We start from the raw sequence: 25,973 nt of genomic DNA, 5'->3' as shown, positions 1-25,973 counted from the left end.
TGTAGTGTTGGGTTAAGTTAGTAGTGTTAGCTTAGGTTGGGTTATGTTAGTTTAGTGTCGGGTTGGGTTAGATTAGTAGTGTTAGGTGAAATAAGTTGGAGTGGCGATTCTTCAGGTGATCCGATTTTTCTCTTATCTCTTTCTAATCATATGTACACTTTTCCCGTGTGATTTTATCAAGATATATATATATATATATATATATATATATATATATATATATATATATATATATATATATATATATATATATATATATATATATATCACCAGTTATATAATTTGTTTTTATACATGCTCACCTGTGTATATAAGTATTAATAAGTTGATCTACCTAGTGACTCTTCAACTTATATTTATTTCTGTCTTATGATTTTATGGCCACGAGTTCTAGTATTCTCTTGAGGTACCTTAAGTGTCGCCTAAAAACATTGACTCGCAGCCATAAAAGACAGTACAGCAGCTTACAATAACACGCTATCTCTTCCCGTCATCCTGTCTCTCTGTCAACAACCCTGTCTCATTGGCTCTTGAACGCCCACACAATCGTTCAACCAATCATGATAAAGTATAGTTCTGTAATGTAAATAATCTCGCCGTTATTTCTGTCCAAATGCTTCAAATTCGTTACTTTATTCCCATTGGCTCGTTGGATTGCTTGACCAATAAGAAATCTCGTTGTTAGGATGGTTAATCTTTCGGTGAAATAAACTGGGGTGGATATTCTTCAGGTGATCACTATTTTCTCATTGGCTGGTTGGGGTGTTTACATAGCCAATCCTGTCCTTGTTCTCAATAATTTTACGTTAAAATATTGGTCGTACAGCGAATACGCACCGAGCGTATCTTTTACTATTACGGTATGTCCTGGGTTCATCCCCCTGACCGGAATAGATATGAGAAGGGTATTATCCAGTGTGACCATTCCAGTGAGCAGATAAATGGTGAAATGCCAAATAAAGTATTAGTAGTAGTAGTAGTAGTGGAAGTAATCATAATAGTGGCAGACTAGTTAAAAAGAAGTAAATATTTGGAGATCTTGAGTAGTTATACCTCGCCGCTTCACAAAGAAAATTAGTCCCAACTTGTTTCACCTCTTAGGGATAACTTCTCCAAACCATAACTTTGTGCATATATCTGCGCCTTCCATCTACTACACTTAAAAATACCTTGACCCTTGATGTATATATGACCAGGAAGCATAATAAAAGTCCTCTTGTTATAAAATAATGTAATTGAGGTTTGTTTTTTTGACATTCAAAAACAAACATGACGTCTACAGTCGCTCCACAAATAGGCCTATGTCAACCTCATGTAGGCCTATTATCCTGTTCCTTTTAGTTTGCTGTTAGAAATAAAACGTTTACTTTATAATGGAGGTATTAAATTGGTTTATAGCTAAATATTTAGTTCACTTTTTGCAATAGAGCGAATTGACGATAGTTAGTATTGTATTTTATTCAGATACCATTTAAATTATGGTAGTTATGGCAAAGTGGAGAGAACTAGCCAAGTTATAACTAAAAGTGGCGTCCCATTCGCCACCTTTAAGTCTATTTGTAATCAGTCTAATGAAGTGGAGCGTATAAGACACTTATAATCTGGTCTATCAAAGGTGTAAGAATAACACCGTGTTTATCGCCTTTCAATCTGGTCTGGCGAACTGGAGGTACTTAGTCACGTTGTAGCCAAACATGACCAAGTCGATGAAGTAGACCTGGGCGAGTTGTAAGATCTGGGAGTGAGTCAGCTGGCCGTAGAGGTCCTGTTCCACCTGTGAGGAGGACGTGTTCCCTAGTTGGTGGTGATGTGTGCCCTCCAGCCTCACCCCCTCTAACTTGCACTGCTGACGGAACTCCTTCAGATCCATGTTGTAGGTCTCGTATCTGTGAGGGAAGAAGGTGGTTAGGTTTTAGGTGATAATCAATCCTGGTTATTTATTTATTTTTATATTGGTTCTACACTTCTACACAGTCGCCTCCATTTATGCCTGGTACATTGACTGGGGCGTTTTGCGAGATGTGGCACCTCTGTATTGGTTTAAATCGTGCAGTGAAATCTCCATATAACTGACTTTCCTCTCCACATAAGCCATTAGATTGAAGTTTCACATCTAACGGACCTTCTTTATAACGGACTTTCCTCTCAATATAGTCCGTTAAATAGAGGTTTCACTGGATATAGGCAAGAAAAACTACCTACCAGATACTTTAAATATTATATATATTTATTTTATACACACCTGAGTATATGAGTATAATTAATTAAGCAAGGATGACACAGGTAGTATATAGGGTGCCAGTCCCTCGACCACTCCCGCCAGGTGGCAGGTCTGGGATCAGAGGACCGCCACTCGTCCAGCACAAAGTCCACGAACTCTGAGAAAGACGGTGAGGTGGTGGTGGTGCTGGCGGCGTTGTTGCTGTTCGTGATGCTGCGATACCTGCGTCAGAGGACGATTGTTTAGGTATCAGAAATTGCTCGCATTTTACTTAGTTTTGGATTACCAGTCGGTCACCATTTTATTTTTCGATCAAGTCGCTAACATTTTGTCCAGTTATTGTTTTACATATATTTAATTATTACTCTATACACGAAGGCATATTAATAATTTTGCTCTATATTAATTAAAGGAGAAGTTTAGATATTCAACGTTGTATATATAAAGGAAATCAAAGTTATTATCCAGGTATTTTAATTACTATACCTGTTAATGGCTTGGCAGGTAAACCGATCCAACGTGTTTTATTCTACTTAAATATTCAAGAGGTTTTAATATTAAATTCCAAGATATAACTTTTGTATTTAGACCACACACACACACACACACACACACACACACAGGTAAACATTCCAACCTCTCGTCTCTCACCTGTGTTTAATAATGGTCCTCAGGTAAAGGTAGTCCCTGACGGTGGAGTTGCGAGCCATCATCTTGTCCCTATAGGCTGAAACGAGTCTCTGAAGCGGGTGCCTGACGATCATCACAACACACCGGGAGTCTCTGATCACGCCCCTAGCACGCTTTTTCTTCAGTGGTAACTGGAACCGACCTCTGGCCTGTCAGGGATACGTAAGGATGTGAAAATTGAAACCTTCCTCAAAAATGATCGAATTCGGGGTTTAATCTAATGTAATCTAACTCTTCCTGACTTAATCTAGCCTATTCTCTAACATCCCCTAACTTTTACTAATATAAATTAAGCTAATCTAACCTCCTGACGTAACCTGATTTAACCTAACCATAATGTTACTTAACCCAACTCATCTCTCAATTAACCTTATCTAACCCACTGCTTATCCAACTTAATATAATTTAACCCAACTTTATGTAATCTAACCCATACCCAAACCTAAGTTGAATCAACCTTATCGAACCCACCTGTAACCTAACTTAGCCTAAGCTTAAAGTAACCTAACCAACCCGCAAAATCAGACCCCGTTTCCATGCAATAATTATACTCAAAATAACCTGAACTTCGGGTGCTTTAAAACATTGGTGAGGAAGGATAAAGTAGTGTTTGTATCATTAATATTGTGCTTGATAGAGACGTCCCCACACCCACCTCTCGCTTCACGCTGCCGCTCATCTCGTTATGTTTTGAGAGACGGTCGCTGGTCTGGTGTTCGCTGGAGGTGTTTACTTCGTTGGTGGTTGTGTCTTCCTCCTCTTGGTCCATCTGCAGGAAGTATTCGTCCCAGGAGGTGGACATAGACTAAAAATGTGAGCGGAACGTCAATAGGAGTCTGTGTGTGTGTGTGTGGGTGGATTATGTCATTATTCATTTACATCACAATAGAATACAATATGAAGTCATACGTCTGCAATGGGATACATGGAAGGTCCTCCTATGGTATAAAATAAATCGTCATCTTAATAGAGAAATGGACCATTCACCCCACCGCGTCCCGCTATGTGACCCTCAGTACATTGTTTCCTTTGTTGTTCCCTTTGAGAGAGAGAGAGAGAGAGAGAGAGAGAGAGAGAGAGAGAGAGAGAGAGAGAGAGATTATCTTACCTTCCACACTGGACAATAAACGAGTCGATATCTTGGATGGTGAAGAAGGTGTTGGTAGATTCTACTGTAAGAGGCGGCATTGGGAGGGTCATCCAAGACGCCTTCCTGGTACAGCTCACACACCTCCTTCACCCTCATTCTCGACTTGACCCCATCTTCACCCTGACGAAGGAGCACCTCATATCATTATTTGCGGAAGTAGCTTTGGTTAGGCTAGGATAGGTTAGAATAGGTTAGATTATGAGGGCTTGAGCTGCCACCATTTATGAGGGCTTGAGCTGCCACCATTTATGAGGGCTGCTACTGCCACCCTTCATGAGGGCCTGTGCCAGTAACAATTCCTTTTACTCTTATATATCACCATTGGTAGCGTGACGATAGGAGGCTCGTGGGTAGGTGTAATGATAGTATCAAGCAATAGGGAAGAAATAACGGTAAATACTGTAGGTAAATAATATACACAATTATACAAATAGAAAGTTTATTTAAACATGAATATGAAATTAGAAGAAAGAATTGGTTTGTACTAACAGACGAAATCTCGTACTAGGCCCTCAGGCACAACATACTCACACCATTACTGGGTGGACATAATCAATACACTTCCAACCCTACTGGGTGGACATACTCAATAGCACAACTAGGATAGTCACTTAGCACCATACATATTAGAGCAACTGCCACTACAACACTCAGTCGTCAGGAGTGATACTCAAGCAACAGCCATGGGGTCCAGCCACCATGGAGTACTATCCGACGAACTCTGGAGATCCCAGTGGGTTAATTCCACCACACAAATATAGCCCTACTGAGGTAGACATTCATCCACCAATGATGGGGGCTGGTAGTGGTGTGTGGCTTGGTGGTCCAGGGTCACCTCGTGGACCGAGCGTTAGGGCCAGACGAGCCAGCTATGGGGGCTATAGGTGGTCTGAAGTGTCTGACGGCCGGGTCTCACGAAGGTAACTGATCCTACTGGACCTCGGACATGTCCCCAGACATAGTGGATACAACATCCACCCTACAGACACGGCCTAGGCTGCGTTAGGGACCTGTATGGATGAAGGGACGGGCACTTACTAACCGGTGACAACAACAACACGTTTCAGGGGACGTTAAAGACGTAAATATGACTTTACTCAGAGCATATCAACTACGTTACTGTAACACTTGCACAATCAACTATCAATTGGGTCAAATCACTTAAAGAAGGGCAAATTACAACACAGCGTGGAATGGCATACCTGTATGGATGAAGGGACGGGCACTTACTAACGGTTAAAATGCCCGCGTGCCCTCACTCAAACCAGACCAGGGAGTCCAGCTACTCCTATTCCAATGAATTAATTTACGGTACCCTCTGACGTTGAAATTGAGACTATGAACTCATTTTCATTCTCTACTATTATCTTCACTAACAATGCTCTGACTCAGCTATCGAAAGCAGAATTAAATTGATTACAAAGGAATGGATGGCAACAGGTCCCAGCATACAGCGTCTGCTCCCATAGACAAAGGCGGGGGAAACAGAGAAAACGGGGGACGTTTCCACTGGGGGACTCAGAAGGTTTTATGGACGTTTGAGCGTAATATGAATCCTTAAGGTTTTCAGGTTAGCTCTTATCATGACCATTACAAGATTAGCATAGGTTCGGTTTGGCTTGGCTTGCTGGATGTGTTGGCCGTCACCTCCCGGGTCCGAACAACCATTGTAAGCAGTCCATTGAACCCATTCACGTTTGATGAATCCACTATACCTCGCGTGTGACCGTGGGTAAGAGTTGTCTTACACCTCCACCACAACAATTACTTTTTATTTTTTTTCCTTTTATCCTCAAATCATTATATCCTATAAACTAACGAATACATCATAGGAGTGTTATTTGCAAATATAATCGAATTCGTTTACACTTAGTATGTACTGTAATGTTGTTTGAATTGTAATTTAGATCATGGACAGTGGGGTCATGCAGGCCGTAATGTTTATACGGTTACGGGTACAATTACGGTTACAGAACTTTAAGGTACAGTTACAGACTTGAACTAAATACCTTTACTTAGTATCAGTTTGGGGTCAAAATTCATATGAGAATCTCTGGGAGGCGGGACCATCGCTCTGAACAATTGCCCTTACCTGCTGTTGAAAGAAGGTCCTGAATTCCTGCCAAGTCACTCCGGGAGGCAGTAGGTTGGTCTTGGGTGTCCAGGACTCCTTGGTGTGGGATTCACTGCCAGCAGATCCTATTTTCTGGTCATTTTTCAGTTTTTCTTTCATTCTTTCAGTCCAAGTTACGTCTTTCTTATCTTCCTTCAATGCATGATCCAAACGAGAACTTGTTCCTTTTTTCATGTTTTCTTTCAGATTGGAAATTGATAGCTGGGTCCTGTCTTCCCGCTGCACGATGCCATACGACAAATTATATAGCGAATTTAAGACGATTTGGGGTTTTCGCATTAAATTATCGCCGTGGTGGTTGGCAGATTGCAGGACAAGGAAGAAACACGAGCAGAACAACAGTGTGGAAGTTATTATGACGACTCGAGAAAGTTTGAAGTGTCCCATCTTGAATCCAGAAGACGTGTGTGGTATATCTTAGGAGTTTATCTTGTATTTAGTTATATTTTTATGTCATTATTATACATCTAATATGAACGTGAATGTATAGTATCGTACAAGTGGTTATATTGATGTATTTTTAAGAGTATTGTACATTATATTATATTATGACTAAGGTCATATCACAGAACATCGCAGGATATACACTCGTACACAACCCAAGTCGAAATTTATTCACTAAAGTTAAATACATCTTCAATACACTAATAAACGTTTTCAGGTACACTTCTCGCAGAATTGGTCCATTTTAAGGCCTAAAAACGTCTTGGAAATAATACTAAGCACTTGAGCAGTTGTCCCATGAAGTGGTACAATGCTTCTTCTCCCACAGCAACTCCATGACTGAGCTGCCGGGATGTGTTACGTGAACTGAATATCAAATTGGCAAGAGCACAAAGGAGGGCCGAGGATGGAACTCGTTGGTGTATGAACCACGTATGCCAGCTACTAAATTACGGTCTGTATTTTTTCGGTAAATTTTCGTGTTTTTTTTTTATCAATAACAAGAATCTATTATATTTACTCAATTCTTTTGGTGATAATTATATTTGTGGAGTTTGTCCTTGTCACTACAGTCAGTTAGGGGAGTTTATTCTCTCTCTCTCTCTCTCTCTCTCTCTCTCTCTCTCTCTCTCTCTCTATTTGTGGAGTTTGTCCTCGTCACTACAGTCAGTTAGGGGAGTTTATTCTCTCTCTCTCTCTCTCTCTCTCTCTCTCTCTCTCTCTCTCTCTCTCTCTCTCTCTCTATATTTGTGGAGTTTGTCCTCGTCACTACAGTCAGTTAGGGGAGTTTATCTCTCTCTCTCTCTCTCTCTCTCTCTATTTGTGGAGTTTGTCCTCGTCACTACAGTCAGTTAGGGGAGTTTATTCTCTCTCTCTCTCTCTCTCTCTCTCTCTCTCTCTCTCTCATGATTTCTAAACTTTCGTATCATAAGCTTTAAATTTACCCTTTCGAGACAGAAAGTTAAAAAGAGATATCCAGCTTGCTCTTAAACTCAAACATTACAGATATAAGAGGCTGAGTAGGTACTGTACTCACCCCGTATCCTATAAGGTCAATGGGTCGATCTGAGGGTACAGTACTCCTAGTCCAATTAGAAGTAAATGTGCACCTTACTTTACAGCTGGGGGAAATTGAGGCAGTCGAGTGCAGTGCCTCTCATACCCAAAGGCTTGCTACACACTGTTCCTGGTGGATAGTCATGCATTCTCAAGATATACCGGTTGGTGTCCCTGTAGTACTGCCCGTTAGAGGTCGATGAGATATGAAGCCCACCCGATGGAGCCTTACGGAAATAAATGAAGCCTCATACGGAAATAAATGGAGCTTCCCTTCTAAGTAATGAAACCTTCTTACTTTTATGGTACTGTAAATTGAGTCTTGGGAAAAAGTGTTCCATGAAGTATGTTGACGTTGAAGGTTGTGGTGATAATAGTGTCGTAATAGTCTAGGTATCGGTAATGATCTTGTTGATTTGTGTCTGTTGATAATGGTGTAACTCGAGGTTGTTAGGTATTATTATTTTTGTTATTGTTGTTGAAACATGATTATTTATTATTATTATTATTATTATTATTATTATTATTATTATTATTATTATTATTATTATTATTATTATTATTATTATACTAAACAATAATCATTACCCTAGATTAGGTTATGTTACATTATTTTAGGTTAGGTTAAGTCACGTCACGTTAGGTTAATGTAAAGATGTTTAATCATCAGGTGAAATAATTTGGGATGCGTAATTTTCACGTGGTTCAAGTTTTCGCCTTGAAGCAACTGTAATCACAAGCTGGAGTTGAGAGATTATTTCCAGGTCACCCAAATATAGTAGAATTTCTCCACCAGAGATAAGTACAGTGAAACCTCCATATAACGGACTTCTCTCTTTATGTAATCATTTAAATAGATGGGGGATCGCATTTAACGGACCCTTGATATAATGGACTTTTATCTCCATGCGGTTCATTATATGGAGTTTCACATCTAATGGACCCTCAATATAACAGACTTTCCTCTCCATATAGTCCGCTAAGTAGAAGTTTCACTGTATTGGTTATCTTGAGAGGAGGTTAGATATCTAGGAGCTATCAGTGTGTTATCTGTGTGGATGTATTGGTCAGTTTACTCAGTGTGGTCAGTTGACATCATGACCTCACAGAGACGAGACGTAGAGCTTAAGGTTAGTGGTTATTATCATTAAAGGTTTAAACCGACCCCAGTCCTAATAGGTTTCATTCATTATGGATCTGAAGCTTATTGAATCCCAAGCCTAACAAACCCCAGTTTTAATGGGTTCCAATTCAAAATGAACTCAGTTTGAATGATTGGGTTAGGTAGGTCTGGTTTGGTTTGGATTAGATTATTATTATTATTATTATTATTATTATTATTATTATTATTATTATTATTGTTAACAACATACCGAAAAAATTAACTTGTGACTGACAGTTTTATGATGACAAGACCTTACTATCAATGCAGTGTTGTGTCTTATCTCTTGAGTGTTGAAAGAGATATCATGTTGAAGAAGAGAAAGACTGACAAATGATCACTCCTCTATCTCTTGCCCCTTATATATGTAGTGAAGAGGAGACATACCTTGATCTTTTACTGGCACACTAGTTATAACCATCAAATGATATACTTGGCACTATCTAATGGCACACTTTGGCACTCCAATGATGTACTTAGAATTTGCACAACTGAAGCAGATACGAGGCACTAATGATGCACTTTACATAGCTCTCGAATGACACACTAGGCACCATATGAAGATACAATTGACACCACTTAACAACTCTTGACACTGTATTAATGGCATTATATTACGATACTTGGCACTATTTTGACACCTGACATCGTCAAATATTTAGCCCCTATTCAAAGTTGTGTGTTGTCTTATTAAATTGGCATATTGTTAATTTCCCTTGGTATGTGGAAGAGGATGTCTTGGATCATTTACGTGGGAGGTGACAGTGAGGTAATGTGACACTTGGCCTTGGTATAATCAGGTGTATTATTCTTCTTCGTCACACAGGAGCGAGGAGGATTCGTCGATGTACCTCTTGGAGATCCTCTGCCTCAAAGGTGATTGTCTCTCTCTCTCTCTCTCTCTCTCTCTCTCTCTCTCTCTCTCTCTCTCTCTCTCTCTCTCTCTCTCTCTCTCTCTCTCTCTCTCTCTCTCTCTCTCTCTCTCTCTCTCTCTCTCTTTATCCCTCTCTCTTTCTTTTATTATTTATATCTCCCTATGTCTCTTTATCCTTCTCTCTTTCTCCTTATATATTTTAATACACACTAACGTCATATAAAACTACCACTATACTACCCCTGTATCACTGGTCTCTTGGGGTCTTCTATACAGATATCATTTTAACAGCACCACGAGTTGAGCTTATACCTATAACTCTCACATCCTCAACCTGTCCTATATCAAGTATATGATAGAAAGATGTAATATAGTAGTAACAGGAGGAGTATCGAGTACCTCGGCTTGTGTCTGTCCTCAGGAGTACTCGATTGCAGCCTGGACGTCTATGGTCTGTGATATTGGGCGTGTGTGGGGTGGCTCTTGTTGCCTCGGTTGCCACCCTAGCTATAATGATGTCGGGTAAGTTAACTGTCATCTGCTGTCATGCCTTGGAGGGAGGGAGTGTGTGGGGGGGGGGGAGGTCTTTTCTCTCCTTTTACTTTATTATTTTGAGTAAATTAGGATATAATAGCTTCGATAACTGGCAACAATATCTTTCTTTTAAAAATACTTGATTATTAATTAACCCAAAGATTGTAGTATGACATTGAATTTCCTCTCTCTCTCACACAGGCTCCTCAGGTCCGGCACCCTTACAAAAGGAGGACACACCCAGGGAGAGTCATTATGACCCCCAGTTAAATGAACGTGTTGGCCCTACCTCGCTTTTCAGCCTCACCAAGCAGGTACAGTAGACTACTCCTTCAGGTAGACCTCTTCTTCAGGTAGACTTCTCCTTCAGATAGACTCTTCCTTCAGGTAGATTCCTTCTTCAGGTAGACTCCTCCTTCATGTAGGTTCCTTCTTCAGGTAGTTTCCTTCAGGTAGACTCCTTCAGGTAGATTCCTTCTTCAGGTAGACTTATTCATTGGTTATACTCCTTCAGATAGATTCATTCTTCAGGTGACTCCTTGTAAAATACTTTGAACAAACTTCCAGTACTGCAGAAACATTTTCTATTAATTTTAATAAACAATCATGTACTCAGAACTTCAGCAGAAATTCTGTTGACTGAAGTTAATTATATTTAATACAGTTGACCGATCGCTTCAGCCAGTTCAGTGCAGGAATGAACTTCAAGGCTTCATTCATGAAAGAAAAAGGTGGTGATGCATCTGAATTTGAAGAAGTAAGTCCACTCAAGCTATCTCTAAAAGTATTTAAATCTATCACTGTTAAATGTATCTCTAAATCAATTGACTCAAAGTATCTAAAACTATCAACACTAAAACTACCTCCACGTTGTTTATCTCTAAAAGAACAATACGGTTAAGTTTGTTAGGTTACATTTTGTTTAAGAAACATTGGGTTAAAGTTTGTTTACACAAAGATAAAACAAAGTTCATTTTTGTTGCCAAAAAGTCGATAAAAATTAGGTAGGTGGTTAGGTTAAGTTAGGGTAAAGTGTACTAAGATGTATGGTGTAAGGTTCCTTCTGTGTGGTGGTAGGACACACACTCCAGTACAGTACTCCTCCACTGAGGTTTGTGGCATGTGTTGCAGGTGGAAGTGCCGCTGGGTGAAGTGGAGGGACTGTATGAGGGTGAACGTCCACCACCACACATCTCCCACCAGCAGGTGCAGGAACCCCAGCATCCACCCGATCCAAACTTCCAAGAAGTACATAAAGTTTTTCCTTTGTCTCTTAATAACTCACAGGATTTTTTGAGTTTTCACTGAGTTTCAGTAAAATCACAGATTGTTTTTGCAAGTGTTCTTAAGTTTGACAGTGATTTGCTTTTCCTCTCCATAATAGGACATATAGAATATGTCCATTATCTTCAGTTGTTCATATTGGTAAGATTACTTCATATCTTACACTAAAACTCTAGTAGAATACAGTACTCTACTGTATTATATTTACTTGTAAATGAAACGAATTAACAAGGTCCACTGGGATTTTTTGCCAACAGTAAGTGTATAAAGTAGGAAGGAATATAATTGTTTTCCTCACCATAACATGTAGTAAATGGTTGTTAATGCTGGTAAGACAAACTCCAGTATACCTTCACTGAGTTGTGTGTTGCAGGTGGAGGTGCCACTGGATAAGATAGATGGCCTGTACCATCCACCAGTTAATCCTCAGCCAGAGTTCCAGGAGGTAAGACTGCCTGATCTCTCTCTTTATTCATCTGTGTTTATCTTTCTCTTGAGGTTCTCCTCAGATACACAGATGCATTCCCGGGTCCTTTTTTTTTCCTCGTAGGTAGGAGTACAGTAATGTTGGCTACTTACTCCACCACCTCCTTGTACAGCCATTAAGGTACAGTAGTGAGTGTAGGTTCCTCCTGAACTATGGTAGGACACACACTCCAGTACAGTGCACCTCCACTAAAGTTTGTGGTGTGTGTTGCAGGTGGAGGTGCCGCTGGGTGAAGTGGAGGGACTGTATGAGGGTGAACGTCCATCACCACCACACATCTCCCACCAGCAGGTGCAAGAACCCCAGCATCCACCTGATCGAAACTTCCAAGAGGTACATCCAGTTCTTTCTTTGCCTCTTAATAACTCACAGGATTCTTTGAGTTTTCACTGAGTTTCAATAAAACCACACCCTGCTTTTGTTAGTACAGTATTCATAAGTTTAACAGCAATTCATTTTGTCTGCATAATTGGACATATTGAAAATGTCATTTCTCTCTAGTGTTCATACTGGTGAGGTTACTTCACACCTTACCATAAAATTCTTGTAGAGTACTTTATTTACTTATCTTGTAAGCAAACCCAATTAACAAGGTCCACTATATAAAGTAGAGTTAGTAATTACTATCCTCGCCATGTATGGAGTAAATGGTTGTTAATGCTAGTAAGACGAACTCCAGTATACCTCCACTGAGTTAGGTGGTGTGTGTTTCAGGTGGAGGTGCCACTGGGTGAAGTGGAGGGACTGTATGAGGGTGAACGTCCACCACCACACATCTCCCACCAGCAGGTGCAAGAACCCCAGCATCCACCCGATCCAAACTTCCAAGAAGTACATAAAGTTTTTCCTTTGTCTCTTAATAACTCACAGGATTTTTTGAGTTTTCACTGAGTTTCAGTAAAATCACAGATTGTTTTTGCAAGTGTTCTTAAGTTTGACAGTGATTTACTTTTCCTCTCCATAATAGGACATATAGAATATGTCCATTATCTTCAGTTGTCCATATTGGTAAGATTACTTCATATCTTACACTAAAACTCTAGTAGAATACAGTACTGTACTGTTGTGGGGTTATGAGATATTGGTTCACACTCAGGATGGGATGGAGAAAGAAAACTCACAAAGTGCTCTCTGTATACATATTGTATTGGATGTACAATGCAGCTTGTTACTGGGTAGGCAGCATGGTTACAAGCGTTGAGTAGAGAGAGCTGGTTGGTGAGGGAGCCCAGAGGAGGGCACGCAGCTTGAGGGACGCCAAGGTCGCCGGCGGGAGCGGGAGCCGCCAGGCTGGAGTGGAGGAGGTGGCGTTGCTTGCTGGTGGCCGTAGGTAGAAAGAGGGTGGTCACGGCGGGGTGAGGTCTTAAAAGGCGGGGGTAGGCGTGGGTTGATAGTTGACCCCCGCTCCGTCAGGCGGCGCTGGAGGCGTAGGCTGGGGAATTCGAGAAGGGTCGGCTACTCAGCGACAAACGGCACTTGTAGGGGAGGAATCCACTACACTGTACTATATTTACTTGTAAATGAAACAAATTAACAAGGTCCACTGGGATGTTTTGCCAACAGTAAGTGTATAAAGTAGGAAGGAATATAATTATTTTCCTCACCATAACATGTAGTAAATGGTTGTTAATGCTGGTAAGACAAACTCCAGTATACCTTCACTGAGTTGTGTGTTGCAGGTGGAGGTGCCACTGGATAAGATAGATGGCCTGTACCATCCACCAGTTAATCCTCAGCCAGAGTTCCAGGAGGTAAGATTGCCTGATCTCTCTCTTTATTCATCTGTGTTTATCTTTCTCTTGAGGTTCTCCTCAGATACACAGATGCATTCCCGGGTCCTTTGTATTTTTTCCTCGTAGGTAGGAGTACAGTAATGTTGGCTACTTACTCCACCACCTCCTTGTACAGCCATTAAGGTACAGTAGTGAGTGTAGGTTCCTCCTGAACTATGGTAGGACACACACTCCAGTACAGTGCACCTCCACTAAAGTTTGTGGTGTGTGTTGCAGGTGGATGTGCCGCTGGGTGAAGTGGAGGGACTGTATGAGGGTGAACGTCCATCACCACCACACATCTCCCACCAGCAAGTGCAAGAACCCCAGCATCCACCTGATCGAAACTTCCAAGAGGTACATCCAGTTCTTTCTTTGCCTCTTAATAACTCACAGGATTCTTTGAGTTTTCACTGAGTTTCAATAAAACCACACCCTGCTTTTGTTAGTACAGTATTCATAAGTTTAACAGCAATTCATTTTGTCTGCATAAGTGGACATATTGAAAATGTCGTTTCTCTCTAGTGTTCATACTGGTGAGGTTACTTCACACCTTACTATAAAATTCTTGTAGAGTACTTTATTTACTTATCTTGTAAGCAAACCCAATTAACAAGGTCCACTATATAAAGTAGGAATAAATATATAGTTAGGAATTACTATCCTCTCCATATATGGAGTAAATGGTTGTTAATGCTAGTAAGACGAACTCCAGTATACCTCCACTGAGTTAGGTGGTGTGTGTTGCAGGTGGAGGTGCTGCTGGGTGAAGTGGAGGGACTGTATGAGGGTGAACGTCCACCACCACCACCACACATATCCCACCAGCAGGTGCAAGAACCCCAGCATCCACCTGACCCAAAATTCCAACAGGTACATAAAGTGTTCTCTCTCTCTCTCTCTTTTTTTTTTTATAGATTAGATAATATTAAAAATAAATACTATTTCTCTTGTAAATATCCTTAATTATGACATTCGTTCCCTTATTTCACTATGTTAAACTGTGTAATGGTAACTTAAAATTCTTGGAAGTATCATTGTAAATAAGGTTAATTTAGCTGTCCTTCTGAGTCCTGGACATAGTTAAGTGTGCACCATCTAGAGTGAGTAGTTTGTATTGCGGGTGAATGTGCCACTGGACAAAATTACGGGACTGTATGAGGTCAACTGTCCGTCATCACCACTCGTTCCTCGTCCACATTTCCAGAAGGTATATCACTCCTCGCCCCCAACTCTCTCTCTCTCACACACACACACACACACATTTGATGACTCTTACATTTATTACTTAAATCCACTAAATTCTTTATCTCACAAAAGTCACCTGAAAATATAAAACAGACTTTTTTAATTCTTGACAGGGCAAATAATGTTCGGATACACCAGACATTTGGCTTTAAGGATCCTTTGATACCTATTTTGGTGGTGTAAATCCCTTGCATTTTAGTTGATTACCTTATAAATATATGGATACATTCCAAGGACTCGCAGGTGGATCTCATAGTAAGAAATATAATAATGTTAAGGATTTATCCCACTATTTTAATATACCTTAAACTATAGTACTGGATGTAAGTTCCTTATGATTAGTGATAAGACTTGGCTTCTCCTGTATGTGTGTCACAGGTGCAGGTGCCAGTGGAGAAAGTGCATGGAGTGTACAAGGGTAATCGTCCACCACCACCACTAGCCCCCCATCCGAAGGTGAAGCAGCCCAAGCAACCACTTGACCCTGACTTCCAGGAGGTAAATCATCTTCCTCTCTCTTTCTCTGTATATACTTTTACTGTCTACCAATCTCTCTCTACATATCTTCCCCCATCAGAAGAAGGTGAAAATAGAGACACCACAAGAACACGATGGTTCTAGACTCCCCAAGCTGTTGCAACAACGACTGGCACATAGGCAGAAGACAGGCAAGGTGAAGGAGTCGACCAGGCTGCCCACCAGACTGGAAAATGCTCAGCGGATCTGCGAGACGCCCGAGTGTGCCATAGCTGGTGAGTCATTGCAACATCTTCATTGTAAACAGTAGGTTTACCAATTGATAAGATTTTAATATAGGTTTCCTCAACATGCCTATTAGGATAATGGAGTACAGAAGTTGTAATTACAGTAATTAGTGTGCTAATGTTCTGTAGAATGTGATCACTGTTCCGTCTATGGAAAATTGACCTTCCAGTAATAAGTGAACACTACATGACAAGATTTTATCTATTTTTGTTTGACTTAACTATTGTATGAAAATTGTACACCTGACAGCAACAAAGAGCTGAGATTCTGGGAGGCTGAAAATACACACACACTGATGAATGAATTGTGCCTTTATTGGTTGTTCATATTACTGGTTATAATACTCGATTAATAATTATATAACTGTTGTACTGTATAAGAGTCCTGTCTCAACAGCAACACAGATCTCGGAGAACCTGGACCTGTCGGTGGATCCGTGTGACAACTTCTACGAATTCGCATGTGGCGGCTGGATTAATAAACATCCCATCCCTCCCTCTGGTGTGTGAGTATCACTTATTACTCAACAGGTACTCTTCCTTTGGTGTGATGCTGTATTTCTGATGTTGCTGCTCACACAGTTGCATCTATTGCTCCTCTGCTGTATTTGTACTTAAGAGCTGAAACAAATATCATCCTTCACCCCAGCTGCCTCTCTTTTTGTTCATGTAGTCCTTGTTTGTCATTCTCTTTTCTTATCAAGTCTTCGCATTTTGTTATACCTGTACTAATGTTTGTTCATGAATTTACTTTGTTCCATTCACTGATGTCCTTTACCCCTTTACAGGACTGGCACCTTTGAGGATGCAGGTGAGAAACTGGAGAAAAGACTCTTCCTCATTCTAGACTCTCCTGCAGAACCTGATGCCCCCCAGCCTCTACACATGATCCGCACCTACTACAACACCTGCATGGACACAGGTGGGTGATTCAGTGTCATGTAGGATTGGGGACTAGTGACAGATAGAGAGGAAGAGAGAGAAGATACATCTGGATAGGCCAAAAGTTTGAAGGAAGGTGTTGGGTGACTTTTAGGCATTGTTGTATATGAAGAATAGAGACAAACAGAGAGATTGCAGGTTAATAAATCTGGGACAGGTAGGATGATGTAGAAAAGGCAAGTGGCAGGGCATGTCGGACTGGGTGAAGTTTAACCCCCACAGTCAACAGACCTTGATATTCTTCTCTTGGCTACTGATTTTGTTGTTAAATCTGACTGCTTGTGATGTTATCTGCTTATAATTATATGCTGCACGTGTTATATCTTTGTGCTGTTATATCATGCTTGGTCTTATAATCTACATTCTATGGTTCAGTACTGTATAACAGTATATCTGAGTTGTCATTCTAGTGTTCCATTGTTATTCTATTCTGCTTGTGTTGCTGCTACAAACACAACAGCACTGCTGAATAGAAAACTCCAACCTTGAGAACCTTGCATTCTGCTTGTCGTATTCTGCTGTTTTAATACTTGTATTTTTATTATATCCTGTATTTCTTTTTGCCTCCTTCTACTTCAATGTTTCTGTTGCAGACACAATGAACAGCCTGGGCTTTGCACCACTGGCATTGGTGCTGGAGCATCAGGGAGGCTGGCCTTTAGTGCTGGATGCCTGGGACCCCTCTGCATTCACCCTTACCACCGCCATCAATAATCTCCGTGACCTCAATGCCTACCCTCTTCTCGGCGTTGGGGTAGACGCAGATGTTGAGGATGTCTCCACCAAGATCCTTTATGTGAGTGGATATGATTGTGTTCCCTGTTGACAATTACTTTATTCTCTTCCATTTCATTATATCTATAGTTGTGTGTTAATCTATACCTGTATAGATAGATAGATATCCTTAGTCTTAATTTAACATAATATTCCATATATAGCTGGACATAGGCACAGTACCACTGGGTATCAACGTCATATCGCATCTGAGCAAGGAGATGTTGGATATCTACAAGACCTACATAACAGACACTGCCAAGCTCCTTAGAGATGACCTGGGCACCTTGGTCAGTGATGAACAGATTCAGAAGGAGGCGGAGGAGATCGTTGAGTTTGAACTTGCCTTCTCACAGGTACTGATAATTGTTTGTTCTCTTTGTTCTTTGTCCTTATGTATTGTGGCTGTGTTTTACCACCTTTCCTGACCTGAACTGATATTGTTTTTCCTGTATGGGGGAATCTGTTTACATAATAACCAAGTCTATTTGCAGATATTTTACTTAATCTAATGAAATGTGCTCTCAATGTAGTGTACATGACAGTATTGTCACTTAAAACACTGAAGTAGATAACATACAGTTTGTAACAAAGTAGTACTGTACCGTATACTGTAATATGAAATGCACAAAACTTGATAAAATGTGCTGTTGAGGTAATATTTTCTGAGAAATACTTTGCCATATGTACATTGTATAATCTTTGTATTCACATGTACAGTTGGGGTCAAAAGTCTTGAACACTTAGAAATATCTGGCATCTACTTCTGAGTTATACATACAGTATATGATTGGGATATACTAATACGTACCACTAATTGTCATCACATATTATGCCTGAACCACAAAATGGGATAAAACTCTCCTTGATACCCAAGATCTTCGGATACTTACATGCCAAATACATGTACCTGTACTGTCAAGTGTTCCAAGATTTTTTACCCCGACTGTACAAAGCCCAACGATTAAATTAAGCAACGGGGAACTAAGTAACCAATCACTTTTACATTTATTCATAATTTTTACTACGTACTATAGTAAACAAACAGCCAGGAGTTGTCAGCTGTCTCCAGCACTGTTCGAAGAATCTTGAACGAGACAGTACATTTGGTAATGTACTCTAACAAAGAGAACTGTGGTATGTAGGTATGGAATGTAATGGGTTGTATTCTTCACAGATGGTGTTTAAGGCTCTGGCGAACATTACTGACCACATATATCGAACTAACATCAAGGAGGTCCAGGAAATGACTGATGCTGGTACTCCAGGCGTGGTGAGTCACAGTGCCACTCCCTCTAGTACAACTCGGTACCACCAGTTATGGACAGTTAGAGGAGGTCACTTTTACAGTAGCAAAATCAACTTCATATCAAATTTCATCAGTTGTTTATTTAATCTCTCCAGTCATTATCTTATCACATTTTCCAAGTACTACTCAAAAGACTGGTAACAAAATGTCCACCCACACTTTATGTCCAGTTATGATATATCAACAATAATGCAAAATATTAAAATTTTTTGCTCGCCCTGTATAATTTCTCATGCCTATCCTCTCTCTTGTAGTTCAACTGGCTGGCATTCATGAAGGAAATGTTCACCAACACAGACGTCACCATTACCGAGGATGAACCTCTCATCTCCTTTAACGGGCCATTCTTCAGCATGTTCAGTAACCTGCTGGCAGCCACTGAGCCTAGGATCCTTGGTGAGTTATGCCACTATATGGACAAACCTTACACTATTCCACAATAGTCTGGTAATATTAGCTTATAATACTGCAAGAATAATAAAATCTTCATTTGGTGGAACTGATAGGTTAAAGGCCCAGTAACAATACATTGTAAATCCCCAATCCCCAAAAAGCCCATGTGGGTTTTATTGTTAAAATCAACTAAAAGTATATAATTTTCCATCTGTGAGCCCGATATTGGCTATTGTGAGGGAAGGCGTAACCAAAAGAATTCTCTGGTTTCTATAACAGCCTCTCAAAATACTTCAAGAAACTTGAATCCTTCTTTCTTCCCACATATGTACAGCTAATGCCATAGGGTGGTGGTGGGCCTACGAGCTCCAGGACGAGACCACTTACGTTATGAGGAATGTTTCCATTCAGTTCTTCCACGACTTATTTGGTGAGAAGCTACCAACCCAACGGCAGCACTGCTTGGACCAGACCAACGCCAACATGGGCTTTGCGATGTCCAGGGAGTACGTCGACCGTTTCATGGCTGGCACAGTAAAGCCAGAGGTGAGACTGTGTTGATTTGTCTATAATATACAGTACTCGTATATAAACCTCTACATGTGTGCATGATTGGTTGTGTTCATATGGAGATAAACATGTGTCTTGTAATACCCTATTCAGGTGTCAGAGTTAGTGGAAGACATCCGCAAAGCCTACGACTCCCTCCTTGATGAGAACACATGGATGCTTCCAGAGGACCTGGCAGTAGCCAAGGAGAAGTTGGCTGCTATTGACCCCTTCGTTGCCTACCCTGACTGGATCATGGATGATGAAGAGCTAACACTGGGCTATGAGGATGTAAGTACAGGGTATTCATGAAGAAATGTTCAGTTCACCATAATCATGGGGAAGGATAAAAAAGGATTCTCTTGAAATATAAAGAGATTGATTACTGATTTTAGATGAAGCTACACAGCTGCTTGTAGCAGATCCTCCACTTGTTTTGGGATATTGCTGGGGTAAAAAAGAAGTTATCTTTTATAGAACTTTTAAAGTTGCTGATTTATAAATGAACTCCCTACTCACACTGTGTTACCAATAAATTGAACATACAAATGTACTCCTACTGTTGCATATATGTAATGTAATATAAATTATCAAAGTACAGTAGCATTCATATCCAATATACGAGCATTACTGGACTAAAGACACGTTTTTCAATACCTCCACCTTCATAACTTGTATTGTTTTGTCTCGAAAGCATTCAGAAATAGATGTCAGCTCTCTATCATACACACTGTCCTCTTTTCAGCTGGACATTACCTATGAGAAACAGGTGCAAAACTTGGTCAATATAGGAGCATGGTATAATTTCCACAAGCTCAACTCTCTACGTGAAACACCAGAACACTCGTAAGTGCAGGACCTCACACCATGTTTGAGATCTAATGTACTGTAGTAGCTTCTCATTTCCTCTTTGGTAAATTAATTCATTAATATTTCTGGGATATTAATGTCTTCCTTAAATAGAATTCTGAAGTCACTTGTGTACAGTACAGTACTGTCCCTGAAACTCATAAGAAAAATTCTGCCGTAAGAACTGATTTGTTAGTACCTGTACTGTATTACTGCCACATGTCGCTTATATTTTTCTCCCACCAGGTTCATCTTCCCTCCGACAGTGGTCAACGCCTTCTACAACCCGATCCAAAACACAATTAGTGAGTACACAAGCTTTTGTTGTTGTCTGTCATGTTATCATGTCATTTTTTTACTAAAGCAGTTGTGTATCACATTAAAACTGTTTTGATTTAATAACATTTGAATTTGTTTAAATACTGAAATACATTTAGTACTGTACAGTACATAGTTCTTTAGCAATCAAGAATTAACTTGGTGTTCTACCTGATGTTAAGACTACTATATTTCACTTCCAGCAATCCTGGCTGGCATTCTGCAGTATCCATTCTACTCCCACAACTCACTTGCTGCTCTCAACTATGGAGGCATCGGCATGGTGATAGGCCATGAAATGACCCATGGCTTTGATAATACAGGTTAGCTGGAAGTTTTCCATGTTTATGGTATGATAGTACAAGTTAATTGGGAGATTTTCCTTGTCTTTTAGTATGACAGGATAGCTGGGAACTTTTTTGGCTTTCAGAATAAGGGTTAGCTGGGAACTTGACAGTACAGTATAAGTTAATCAATAATGTTTTTTATAATGTAACTACTGTAGTCTCAAACTTGACTAAGGTCCCTTCCAAACTTTAATTTTATAAAGTTTTAAGAAGGAAACACAGATTTTAATTTGAATGCTTCAGTCGGAAACAGCTGTATGGTATAACACTTACTTTCCTGCCATTAGTCTTATGGAACCCACTTTCATTTTCATTAATGTTTAGATTATTTCTTTAACCATATTACACGTTTTTTAATCTATTTTCCATATATTTTAGGTCGTTTGTATGACAAGTTCGGAAACCTCAGGCAGTGGTGGAGTAACGAAACCATCACAGCATACGAGAAACACGCTCAGTGCTATATTGATCAGTACGACAGCTATGTCCCGCCCGAGTTGGCTGAAATTGGAATGAACATATCGGTAATATTTTGTTAAGTAACAACCGAGTGAAGGTGGTATCTTGTATGTACTGAGAGGGGCAGTAAGGTATGGCAAAACTGTTGAAATAATATTTTTTTCTCTAGGTCTTTATAGCATTTGAGTTATAATATACTGTACAAAGTGCCTTTTTCCCAACTTAGATCAATGGTAAAAAAACAGAAGGTGAGAACATAGCGGACAACGGTGGTGTCCGTGAAGCGTTCCGAGCCTATCAGCTGTATGTAGAACGTTACGGAGAGGAGGCGAGACTTCCTGGTCTAGAAGAGTTCTCCCCAGACCATCTCTTCTATCTGGGCATTGCTAACGTATGTGGACTTGCAATAATGTTATGTTAATTCACCTGTATAATCTAGACCAACTTCAAATCTTGCTGCCTTAAAGCTCATCTGGATGAAGTGTTTTCAAGGCACAAAAATGCAAAAATGGTGCATAATAATTATAATACGGCTACTGTATAAGTATAGGAGGAAAGAGAGGCACCTTTAAAACCGTAATGAACAGGGAGAATTAAGAGTTTGGAACGTGCAAGGAGATAGCATAAGGGAGTACAGTAATTTTCTAACCTGATGTATGCATGTGAAATTCTGGTGTTTCATAGTAGTGAAGGCTGGGCAACCTGTTAAGTATTATGGGAGTTTGGAAGGTTTAAATGAATACGGAATGAATATGTAAGAAGAGAGTGTGTGTGGGGCTAAGAAGCCCTTTAAGTTGAATGGATGAAGAACAAGTTTCAATGCTGGATACTGGTGTAGAAGACTTATGGCCTACCATTGATCCACAAAGCCTTGTGTATTTTACCCATCAAATCTATGAGGTGCAAATGATATTAACAGATGTTCATAGGTAGAGCATTTACCCCAAACAAAGGTTCCCAGGTTTAATTTCTGGCTAAAGAGGAAGATTAAGGTTCCTTATAAATGCAGCCTCACAAACTTGTTGGTAATAAATAAATATACTTTCAGGACTTTTGCTGATGGTGGACAAACTCTTCAGTGGTTCAACAACCTGCCAAGTGTGTTGGGATAACCCACTAGCTGCAGGATGTTAAGGATTGGGATATCACCAGTACCTGTCCAACCACCTAGCATCATATAAAAGAGAAAGCTTGTACTGTATCCATGAAAAACGACTGATTGATCTGAAATTCCATTTTAACGCCAAATACCCACGGTGTTTATAGACTTATAACCTTTGCAGTACCTTGACCATTATCAGTTATGGTCTTTAAACAATATCATATGTAAATACCTAATAAACGTCTAGATTTAATGGACGTGTATGTGCTTAAAAATGGATCAGTTGCAGTTTCTAATGTCAAGGTACTGCAAAGGTTATAAGTCTATAAACACCGTGGGTAATACACGAGTCACTCACTTCTGGATTTGGCGTTAAAATGGAATTTCAGATCAATCAGTCGTTTTTCATGGATACAGTACAAGCTTTCTCTTTTATATGATGCTAGGTGGTTGGACAGGTACTGGTGATATCCCAATCCTTAACATCCTGCAGCTAGTGGGTTATCCCAACACACTTGGCAGGTTGTTGAACCACTGAAGAGTTTGTCCACCATCAGCAAGAGTCCTGAAAGTATATTATTTTATTACCAACAAGTTTGCAAGGCTGCGTGTACAAGGAACCTTAATCTTCCTCTTCAGCCAGAAATTGAACCTGGGAACTTTTGAAGTACATGCAAGTACTGTATCTCATATAAGACTCATTTCTCAGGAGTGGTGTGAACACAAATCTGGCCAAGCCGTGTTGATGCAGTTACTCTCCGACGTTCACTCCCCGGGCAGATTCCGAGTCTTGGGTCCTCTCTCCAATGCCGAACAGTTCAGCAAGGTGTGGAACTGCCCGAGTGACTCGCCCATGAACCGTGGTGATAACCGCTGTATTCTTTGGTAGTCACATTAACCACAGGTCCGTTCTACTGATGATGTGATTACATCTCTTGTGATGGTGAAACCAATACTTGGCATAACAAAAGGCATTTAACAACTCGTATTGTATCTACAGAAATCATAACATTTGTATGAATTACTTTCGTGTTAATTAGTGAAATAATCTAAGATATGTACAGTATAGTCTGTATTTACGTGACTTTTGTTTACGTGTTTGGTCATTTACTCGGTGCCTTGCCAGAATGAAAATGCTTTAATTACGCGGTAAATTTGGTCATTTAAGCGGCGAGCGGCTGGAGAGGTCCAGACCACCACGCCAATTTTTACCCACGCGGTTCATTCTTAACCATACGCGGGAAGCGGCGCGGTGAGTGGTGCGCATTAGGCCGCTCTTACGTTATCGCTGACGTCATAAGACGTATCGGACTGTGATTGGGCCACGCATTCTTACCTCCCTCCGCCGCTAGCTGTGATTGGTCTAATGTAACATGACGTGCCCTGCCACCAGAGGGTAGAAGTCGCTGACCTAGCAGGGCCTGTCTCATTGTTCTCAGTCCGCGTATACAGTTCTCTCTTGTGCCCGCTATTCCCCTCACAACTCACAATGGCTTCCGCGGGAACCCCACCACCAGAGAAAAAACATTGAATTACCTGGACCAAGCCATGATAATGTGAAGGAAATCATCGAGTTGGGGGAGAAAATTAAGCTCATCCTTGACAACGACCCAGACAAGCATTGGTATGAAGCATCTAATAACCATTTGACGAAAGTTATGGAGCCGTATATCCGGATCTGTCTCGAGAACATCAATGCTAGTCGTCAACGTAGTATTGAGGACTTCCTCGCCTGCAACCAACCACAGCCAGCCCAAATTAGTGATGTTGACAGTGAGGATATGGACTTTGAGGGGTTTGTCTGGGAGGCCCTGCAAACCTCTGCGAGTAGTGAAAGTGATTCACCGGAGGGCAACTAACCTGCCCTCTGCCTCGGAACCAGCCGCCATCCACGTGTGCCGATCCAGCTTTTCTACTAATGTAAGTGTTAAAAAACCTAATATTATTGATATTTCTCTTAATTATTAATTGTGTGTGCATACCATCATAAAATTAAGATGTTATTTTTACTACAACGTACGTATTGTGTCGGAAAAAGTGGAGTTTGGGGGTCGGCCCAGTCTCTATTTCAATTAATCCCATATGTTCTGTTACTTCATTTATGCGTTTCTCGTTTTACGCGGGCCTCCACGGGTTCAATTGACCTCGTAAATGCAGACTATACTGTACAGTGTATTTTAATAGCCTGCAGCTTGAAGAAAAATCACGACGTCCTTTATCGGAAAAATGTGTACAGTGGGGTATGCTATAATGAACGGATCCTACTACGAATATTCCTATAACGAACGGTTTTACCTATAAAATTGAGAATGCTATAACGAACGAAACTCCTACAACGAACATTATTTATTTATTTTATTTTTTTTACTAATTTATTGTTTTTTTATTACAAGTATTAATGATACTCATTATTTCAGGGGTTTAGATGCATATTTATGCACTTTTTTACAATTTTTACAATTTTATATTATATTTTTCAGTGTTTAGTGGTTGTATTTGGGGGCCTGGAACGGATTAATCCTATAACGAACGAATGCTATAACGAACAAGGTTCTAGAACCAATTAGATTCGTTATAGCATACCCCACTGTAATAGTATGCATGCCAATTGAATTGTGCTTTACTGTTGTTTAAAATACTTGAGACAGTGATTATTGATTTTAAAAACTGGATTGTATTATTGAAATCCAGTGCAATAATATATTGAGGTACTGTATTGCAATATGTATTATTGCTTGTCCAAGTTTCAGTAAAGGAAATTTTGATATAAAGCCACAACACGGTAAAGCAATTTGGCAAGATAAATAAGTCTTGATAATTATCCCATTGATTTTAATAATGTATGATCACATTACATTTAGTCTCTACACCAATAATTACTTAAATAATTCAAATACACAATAATTCCTCTAGAATGAAAAAGAGAATCAAATGACAAACTAATAAGAATCATATTTTACCTAGTCACATACGTCATAATAGATTGTAATAAAAGTAGAATACTGTATACATACATATACAGTACTACACCCCAAGTAATGAGTCAGATGTCAGATGCTGAACCAATAAAGTCGTAACAGTCATACCTCGTACAGTGATCAAAATGCATTA

The 25,973-nt window shown here is 40.1% G+C and overlaps 2 protein-coding genes across 6 annotated transcripts; one reads left to right on the top strand and one right to left on the bottom strand.

Moving 5' to 3' along the window:
- Positions 1 to 1,216: 1,216 nt before the first annotated feature.
- Positions 1,217 to 7,009, bottom strand: LOC121856073 (carbohydrate sulfotransferase 11-like). 2 transcript variants are annotated; one of them, XM_042351366.1, is made up of 6 exons: positions 6,154 to 7,009; positions 4,020 to 4,181; positions 3,567 to 3,680; positions 2,873 to 3,060; positions 2,243 to 2,443; positions 1,217 to 1,886 (listed from the first exon to the last, which is right to left on the bottom strand). In XM_042351366.1, exons 1-6 carry the CDS (start codon positions 6,580 to 6,582, stop codon positions 1,646 to 1,648), a joined length of 1,335 nt encoding a protein of 444 aa, XP_042207300.1. In that variant the 5' UTR covers positions 6,583 to 7,009; the 3' UTR covers positions 1,217 to 1,645. The 2 variants fall into 2 exon arrangements, with proteins under 2 accessions (XP_042207300.1, XP_042207299.1); XM_042351365.1 differs by having other exon boundaries at positions 3,567 to 3,716; positions 6,154 to 7,008.
- Positions 7,010 to 8,787: 1,778 nt separating this feature from the next.
- LOC121856065 (neprilysin-1-like) lies at positions 8,788 to 24,194 on the top strand. 4 transcript variants are annotated; one of them, XM_042351355.1, is made up of 28 exons: positions 8,788 to 8,825; positions 9,684 to 9,733; positions 10,153 to 10,253; positions 10,467 to 10,579; positions 10,930 to 11,022; positions 11,397 to 11,513; positions 11,923 to 11,994; positions 12,250 to 12,369; positions 12,751 to 12,867; positions 13,716 to 13,787; positions 14,046 to 14,165; positions 14,559 to 14,681; positions 15,435 to 15,554; positions 15,637 to 15,808; positions 16,218 to 16,326; positions 16,609 to 16,742; positions 17,356 to 17,558; positions 17,701 to 17,892; positions 18,714 to 18,809; positions 19,100 to 19,241; positions 19,573 to 19,784; positions 19,902 to 20,078; positions 20,533 to 20,633; positions 20,883 to 20,941; positions 21,158 to 21,277; positions 21,680 to 21,825; positions 21,987 to 22,151; positions 23,572 to 24,194. In XM_042351355.1, exons 1-28 carry the CDS (start codon positions 8,793 to 8,795, stop codon positions 23,749 to 23,751), a joined length of 3,459 nt encoding a protein of 1,152 aa, XP_042207289.1. In that variant the 5' UTR covers positions 8,788 to 8,792; the 3' UTR covers positions 23,752 to 24,194. The 4 variants fall into 4 exon arrangements, with proteins under 4 accessions (XP_042207289.1, XP_042207288.1, XP_042207290.1 ...); XM_042351354.1 differs by having other exon boundaries at positions 15,634 to 15,808; XM_042351356.1 differs by lacking the exon at positions 13,716 to 13,787 and having other exon boundaries at positions 15,634 to 15,808.
- The last annotated feature ends 1,779 nt before the right edge of the window (positions 24,195 to 25,973 follow it).

Source organism: Homarus americanus, unplaced genomic scaffold, assembly GCF_018991925.1.
Source record: "Homarus americanus isolate GMGI-L3 unplaced genomic scaffold, GMGI_Hamer_2.0 scaffold11628, whole genome shotgun sequence".
Taxonomy (NCBI): domain Eukaryota; kingdom Metazoa; phylum Arthropoda; class Malacostraca; order Decapoda; family Nephropidae; genus Homarus; species Homarus americanus.
The sequence above is the reverse complement of the archived record's forward strand: the minus strand, read 5'-3'. Positions and strand labels throughout refer to the sequence as shown.

What these genes read in the sequence shown, in the direction of transcription:
- LOC121856065 (XM_042351354.1), top strand. Translation starts at nt 8,793, where the DNA reads ATGACCTCACAGAGACGAGACGTAGAGCTTAAG. An exon ending in CTGATCGAAACTTCCAAGAG is followed by an intron (nt 14,166 to 14,558) that starts GTACATCCAGTT and finishes TGTGTGTTGCAG; the next exon opens with GTGGAGGTGCTGCTGGGTGA. An exon ending in CAACACCTGCATGGACACAG is followed by an intron (nt 16,743 to 17,355) that starts GTGGGTGATTCA and finishes TTTCTGTTGCAG; the next exon opens with ACACAATGAACAGCCTGGGC.
- LOC121856073 (XM_042351365.1), bottom strand. Translation starts at nt 6,582, where the DNA reads ATGGGACACTTCAAACTTTCTCGAGTCGTCATAATAACTTCCACACTG. An exon ending in GCGGCAGCGTGAAGCGAGAG is followed by an intron (nt 3,061 to 3,566) that starts GTGGGTGTGGGG and finishes TATCCCTGACAG; the next exon opens with GCCAGAGGTCGGTTCCAGTT. An exon ending in AGGACCATTATTAAACACAG is followed by an intron (nt 2,444 to 2,872) that starts GTGAGAGACGAG and finishes CCTCTGACGCAG; the next exon opens with GTATCGCAGCATCACGAACA.